A 6,637-nucleotide genomic window follows, 5' to 3' on the forward strand; every position below is an offset into this window, starting at 1 on the left:
GATTCCCAACGCCAGCGTGGTCACACGCCACCAAGTGGGAAAGGTGAACACCCCGGTTTCTCACGCAGATCCCCCCACGCCCTTTGCACCTATAAGGAGGTGTTGGAGAGGAAATCACGGCGAGAAACACCTAGACGTTGAGCATGCACAGCCCCTAAACAACGGGCTGCGAAACTTCAGTCGTGCGCGGTCAGAAGGGAGAGCCTCTCGGCCCACGCCCTGAGCTCCTGGAAGCTTCCCTAAGTCTTTCTGCAAAGTCATCAGAGAAGGCCCCAAGGCTCCATGATTACTCCTGTGGACCCGTGGACAGAACCCAGTTTTCCAGCTCCTAGTAAGGAATAAATCCCATTTTCTCTTCGGTCTTTGCCCTTTCTCTCCGTTGCCCAGAGACTCCCAACGCCCCTTCTTGGAGAGAGGCTCTAGCCTGGCTACCTATGCCCAGATGACTTCTGCCATTGCTGTCCTCAGACACCCCTCCCACCCCCCAATCCCCACCCTAGCTCATCTTTTTCTGTAGATTCTTTAAACAACCGCAGGGGGAAAAGAAACACCAAAACACCAGAGAACCATCAAACAAATCAGTCCATGTGACAGACCTGCCGGTTATAGTCAAAAGTGGCAACAGCTCATTTATTTAGCCAAAAAATAGATACTTTCTTGTACAATTTGGTTCACACGTATGTACATTTTCCCGTATATACAAAAAGAGTCAGACAGGCTTGTTCTCTCCGTAACCCTACTCCCCCCAGAAATCAACAGAACAAACGAACCTCACAGTCTAATGTGAGGTGATACTGAAGCGACTCGGGGGAGGGCTGAGGGGAACTGGCTTTATTTCTTCCTTTCGTCCTTTTCTGTTGTTGTTTAGTGTTTCTTTTAAGGTAATCATACACAGACATGCTTGCAACTCGTCACTATTCAGAGCGATTTTGTTTTTACAATTAGTACAACAATTTAAAAATTGTTAAAAAGTTAAGACGAGGAGAGTGCTGATAAGACCAGAGCAGCATCCAGGTGGTTCTGGGGCCTAGAAGAGAGTGGAAGCAGAGACAGCGAGATTTAGAGCCCGGGAGACCGCTTAGGTAGGGGATGGAGTTGTTTAGTGGTGGGAGTATTAACTATAAGCTGAGCTAAAGAGATCAGAATTCTAGACCGGGGTTGGAAGGAAGTGGACATCACGCAGAGGCCTTCTGCTCCACAGGCCTGTTGTAAGGGCCAGACTTCCCCTAGCTCTCTGTATCACAGGCCCTGCCTGAGGTGCCCGAGCCGAGAATGGAATCGTGTCTATGAGTCCACAAGAAGTGACAGGAGAGTGGATTTTTGGGTCTTTTAGAAATAGTTTTCCAGCCACTTCGCTCCCTTCCCAGGGGGCAAAGGGCTCCCGCCCCTGGCTTTGTGTTTTCCTTATCCCTCCCGAAGGGTCTCCCACTCTGTCCCCCAAATTCGAAGTCTCTTACCGCCTTGGCACCGGCTGGAAAGCTGTCTTGAGTAACTTTTTCTCCACTTCCAAGGCACTACAGCGATCTGTAGGAAACAGAGGGAAGAAAAAGAGAGCCTTCAGAACGCAGGTTCCAGGCCTCCAGGGCAGCTGCACCCGCATGGGAGCAAAGAGGGAAACACTGTGCATGTCCCCCCAAAGCCCCGTTCTTCCCTTTTAGCCTGGACGAGAGCCCCACCAACACCCTCCCACTGTGCCCCACATTTTTCTTGTCACCTGTTCCACTCTCCGGCTCTGCAGGCCGAGCATAGGCGGCGGCCGCCGCAGCGGGGTGGCCCGCGGCTCCGGGAAGTCCCAGCAGGTGCTGTGGGGCTGAGCCCAGCATGGACAGCGGGTGCGGCCGCGGACCGGCCGGCGGGCCTGGGAAAGGCCTGTTGGTCCAAGCGGGGAATTTGCCAAGCGGAGCCGACACAAGTCTGTGTGCCGCTGCAGCCGCTGCGGCGGCCGCTGGCGAGAGCTGCAGCGTCGGGGGCGCAACGGCTGCCCCGGGAGGAGAACCTCCGGCTCCGGGAGGCGAGCGACGTGGGTTGTCCGGGCTGGTGGCCGTCTCGGCCAGTGACCAGATCTTGGGCTTCTGGAGGGCGGAGGAGGGCGCCGGGGCCGGAGCGCAGGGATCCAGGCTGGAGGGTGGAGAAGGTGGAGATGCCGGAGCCCTGGGCACGGGAGGTGGCGCTGGGGCCAGGCTCAGGACCGACAGTGGTCGCTCCTCTAAGCCTTCGGAGCTGTCGTCCGAGTCGCTATTTTTGCAGTCCGAAATGGGTCCCAGGCCGAAGTCGCCGTTCCTGTGCGTCGCCCCCGCCAGGGTCAGTTCCGACCCGGCTGCCGCGCTGTCTAAGTTTTCCAAATCGATCTCCTCATCCTCGTCGTCGTCGGCCAGGCCCTCGCCCCCCGTGTCCTCCTCCTCTCCTGCGAGCTCCTCCTCCTCCATCTCCAGCTCGCGTTTGCCCTCTTCCTCCTCTTCCTCTTCGTCTTCCTCCTCCCTCTCGCTCCCATAAGCATTGCCCTCCTCGTCCGTGCGACTACGGGGAGCCCACGTCATCTTGTTCTCCTTCTTGAGGCGCCGGCGCGCGTTGGCGAACCAGGTGGACACCTGGGTGAGGGTCATCTTGGTGATGATGGCCAACATGATCTTCTCGCCCTTGGTGGGGTACGGGTTCTTGCGGTGCTCGTTGAGCCAGGCCTTGAGCGTGCTGGTGCTTTCCCGGGTGGCGTTCTTGGGACGGGACGGGTCCCCGAACTGGTACTGGCCGTAGGGGTAGAAGGCGGGGTGCGGGTGCGGGAATGCGGCGGCCGTGGCCGGATGCTGGACCCCAGGGCTGTCCTTCAGCTCATACTGAGCGCCCTGTACACACATGGAAAAGGAAGGGGACACGCGCGCGGGAGCGCGAGTGAGCTCCTGCTGTCGCCACCTTTATCCTCCCGCCGGGACCCCCCCGTCTTTCTTCTGCTCGCTCACCTTGCCCCACACCCCAACTCCAACCCCTCTTTCCCGGGTTTCTCCGGCTCTTACCAGCTGTGGGAAGATGGGCAGCTCCGTGGCGTAGGGCAGGAAGGCGCCGTAACCCTGGGCGGCGGCGGCAGCAGCGGCGGCGGCGGCGTAGGGTGCCCCATACACGGACGAAAGCACATTGGATAGAGACCCCGAGGCCGCCAACTCAGAGGCTCCGGCGCCGGGACCGCTCCGGCCCCCAGCGCTACTGCCGCCTCCGCCGCCGCCCGCGGCTCCCGGGCGCTCGGGTGGGTAGAGCGGGCGGATGTACTGGTATCCGAGCTGGGGGAAGGACATGGTGGCCCGCGGCGCACCTACGGACTGGGGGCCCGGCCCCCCGGGCCGCCGAGCTCAGCGCCGGACGCCGGCTCCGGAGCGCATCGGGGGCTGGGCCGAGCCCGGGCCGCGCTGCGTCGCGCTCAGCGTTCGCCTATTGATCTGCTCCGCGGCGGGCGGCGGTGGCGGCGGTGGCGGCGGCGGCGGCAGCGAGGAGTCAGGTCAGGTCCGAACAGATTGGCCGAGATTCCCTGGGCTCCGGGCTCTGATTGACATTTCTACGGGGCCTCAAGCCCCTCCTCTCTGCGCAGCACTCCCTCCTCCAGGCCGGGCGAGCCGCTCTGCGCTAGGCGCTCAGTTCTGCCCTCCTCTCCGGGAGCTGTGTCGCGCCTCGCTTCCTTCGCCCTCCTCTAGTTTACACTCTCCTCCTGTCCTGTCCTCTCCCCTCCCCTCGCTGCGTCCCCCTCACCCCACCCCTGGCCGCTTCCGCTCCCGAGGCTCCTTCGCAGTCCTGGATGCTGGGGAAACTGCGGTTCTTTTTCCTCTTTCTCTTTCTCACGGTTGCTTTTGCTCACCTCTCTGCTCTCTTCACTTTTCCTAGTCTCACTCCTCTCTTTTGAAATCGCTTTACTCTTTCATTCTCTCTTCTCCCTTTCCCGGTCTCCGCACCCTGGGCTAAGGCGACCTAAAGTTGAAGACACTTAGAATGCTGTGCGGGGGGTGTGTGTCCGCGTCAGTGTCTGTGTGTCCGTCCCCGCCCTTCCACCCCCTCCCTCACCCTTCCCCAAATCTCGAGTCTGACGTCGCGCCCTCTTATTCGACTTTTCCTTGCGTCTCCTCCTGGAGTCGCCAATCACCCGGGAGCCTTCTGGGCGAGGCGGCCCTCCCCCGCGAGTACAGAGCGCCGGGCGGGGCGGGGCGAGACTAGACTCAGTTTCTTCCCGCCCCCTCCTGCCCCCACTGGGAGGGGAGAGCCGCGATCACGAGTGGCGGGTTAGTACAGGGTCACCTAGCCCCTCCGATCTTCCAACTCCTCAATTCTCAGCCCCCTTCGAAACTGTAGTTCCGGGTTGGGACAGAACCCTGGACCAAGGCAGGCTTCCAGGGCTTTCTCCTCCCACCCCCACCCCCACCGCCACCCCGAGGTGGCTCCCTTTGCACTTTCAGCTCTGGTCCCTAAGACGCTCTCCAAAGCCTAAGCCTGCAGCTGAAAGAGTGAACGCGCTGCCTGGGAGTAGGGAGTGCTGCCCCTCCGAGCTTTAAAAGACCTATTCTGTGCCGGGTAGGGGGAGGGCGGGGAAACCCTGCAGTTGGCTACATTTACACCTCCGGGGTACCTTGGTGAGAATCCTCTCTAGAAATAGTGAGTCTGGCGCCCAGGTGGTCTCGCGGAACAAGCAAGGAGTTGGTGAAGCGCCTGGCTATGGGATGGGGGAGGAGCAGAGAGCCTCACCGCCGAGGCTCTGGGAACTTTCCGAAAGCTGTTCAAGAAGTTTCTATGTTGGTGTGATTTTTTTTTTTTTGGTCGATTGCGACCATTCATGTCACTATCCCCCTTTCCGCTCTCTGGTCCCCAGCCCCAGTGTTTTCTTTGGTCGAGAATCCCCCAGGGAGTGTGCACTGTGGGGGAGGGGAGCAAGACTTTGGTTTTAAGGTAGGATATTTCCTAAATCTAACTTGAAATGTGGTGTCCAAGTGCCCACCTTCACGGATTGGGGTGTGCAGCGGGAAGCCACACTGAAGCCCGAGATAGCTGGAGCTCCCAGATAAGCGATTTAGGCTGCAGCGGCGACCCACGCGCGGCCCAGGCCTGCTGTGGGCTTGCGGCCTGGACAATTCCCTGGCTGCGATTCTTCAGCAGAACGAAGAGCCCTAGCTTAGAGGCAAAAATACCACCTCTGGGCTTTCAGCTGATCTAAGAATCAAATCGGAATTCTGCCAGCATGGAGGGTTCTGAGGGTCCCAGACTGACCCGGCTCTGGTATGACTACAGTTAGGGAATGAATTACTTTCGCCCTGGCCCTGGACTCCAGCTTTGACCACATGTCTCACGTCTGGCTGCATTCCACTCGCCTTCGTACTGCCCTTAGGCTCCAGGAGGTACTAACTCAGAAAAATTAGTGGGAGAAACACAAACAGAAGTGGGGGGGGGGGCTATGAGGTCTAGAGTCCGATGTCAGTATCAGTATCTGGAGTCTTCCTAAATTGAATCTGTGCAGCTTCTCTGTCATTTCCTGGCTCTCCTTGCCTGGTGCTGGAGGTTTGCTTTAGGTGAGCCTGGACAGAGGAGACACGTTAGCATCAACTCAGGCCTGCATACGTATGCAGTCCCCAAGGCTGATTCCGTTTCTGGGTAAACCTGTCACAGGAAGCCAGGGCTCACCTGCACAGGAAAAGCTCTTAGGGTTGTAGAATCGAGGTGACAACATTTTCCAGGATCTTTCCTATGGACAGGATCGTGAGTCTTGCTAGACAGCCTTGACGACCTACCTACACAGTGCTGGACCAGACCAATGGCCGACAGAGCCAGATTCCAAGGTGGGCGAAGGGTTTTCTCTGTACATGCTTGGGCGAAAACACGAGTATTTAATTCCTTTGTTGTTGTTGTTTTTCAGAAGGGAAAGAAAACCAAAACGCAGCACCACACAACAACAATAACCCACAAGAGCCTTTGAGATGCTCCTTCTTCATTGCATTAACCGGCTATCGACCTGGTTGTGTCCGATTGCGGACTGAGAGAAAGAACACCGGAAGAGCCAGGCTGTTCTCAGGAAGGACTCACACCGGCCAGGGGGCCCGCCTCTGGTCCAGAGGGTGAACCTCTAGACCCAGACATGAACCTAAGAACCTCGCTTAATTAGATCACTTCAGGCATCCCAGGCCCAGGGTAGAAACTACTACCGGTTACCCCGTGACCAACTGGGAAGAGCTTTGGTCTGACCCTGAAATCAGCACTCCACTCAGGGACTCAGTTATCCCAAGTGACTGGAGTCGCGGCATGGCTCTGATTCCTCAACAAGACCAGGCCAGTGGAACTCAGCTCTTAGACTAAACTCACGAATCCGCGGATAACTGAACCTTTTCATGGTATTTTTTTAATCCAGGAGATTAGGTGAGACAGACACACTCGCACAGGGAGCGAGGAGAAGCAGGTGCACCCAGAGTTGATTGGGAAAAGACCTGAGCGCAACAGCAGGCGACCGGCAGAAGCTTGCTCTGCACCCCCTCTTTCTCCCAACAGGCACAGTGCACAAAACGCTCGCCGCGGAAGCTCTGTGGTCTGGGCTTAGGGCGCCAGGAGCATACAGAAAAGGTGTCTGCCGAGGACACGTGGCGCACGAGGCTGTGCGCGCTGGGGGACATCTGCAAGCGGT

At 58.3% G+C, this 6,637-nt stretch overlaps 1 protein-coding gene across 2 annotated transcripts; it reads right to left on the reverse strand.

Moving 5' to 3' along the window:
- Nucleotides 1-591: 591 nt before the first annotated feature.
- On the reverse strand, nucleotides 592-3,707 carry Irx3 (iroquois homeobox 3). 2 transcript variants are annotated; one of them, XM_028788244.1, is made up of 4 exons: nucleotides 3,009-3,707; nucleotides 1,715-2,840; nucleotides 1,458-1,524; nucleotides 592-1,027 (listed from the first exon to the last, which is right to left on the reverse strand). In XM_028788244.1, exons 1-4 carry the CDS (start codon nucleotides 3,282-3,284, stop codon nucleotides 973-975), a joined length of 1,524 nt encoding a protein of 507 aa, XP_028644077.1. In that variant the 5' UTR covers nucleotides 3,285-3,707; the 3' UTR covers nucleotides 592-972. The 2 variants fall into 2 exon arrangements, with proteins under 2 accessions (XP_028644077.1, XP_028644076.1); XM_028788243.1 differs by having other exon boundaries at nucleotides 1,701-2,840.
- Between the last annotated feature and the right edge of the window lie 2,930 nt (nucleotides 3,708-6,637).

This window comes from Grammomys surdaster, unplaced genomic scaffold (assembly GCF_004785775.1).
Source record: "Grammomys surdaster isolate TR1022 unplaced genomic scaffold, NIH_TR_1.0 125739, whole genome shotgun sequence".
NCBI lineage: Eukaryota > Metazoa > Chordata > Mammalia > Rodentia > Muridae > Grammomys > Grammomys surdaster.

What these genes read in the sequence shown, in the direction of transcription:
- Irx3 (XM_028788243.1), bottom strand. Translation starts at nt 3,284, where the DNA reads ATGTCCTTCCCCCAGCTCGGATACCAGTACATCCGCCCGCTCTACCCA. An exon ending in TGCCCATCTTCCCACAGCTG is followed by an intron (nt 2,841 to 3,008) that starts GTAAGAGCCGGA and finishes ATGTGTGTACAG; the next exon opens with GGCGCTCAGTATGAGCTGAA. An exon ending in GAACAGGTGACAAGAAAAAT is followed by an intron (nt 1,525 to 1,700) that starts GTGGGGCACAGT and finishes TGTTTCCTACAG; the next exon opens with ATCGCTGTAGTGCCTTGGAA.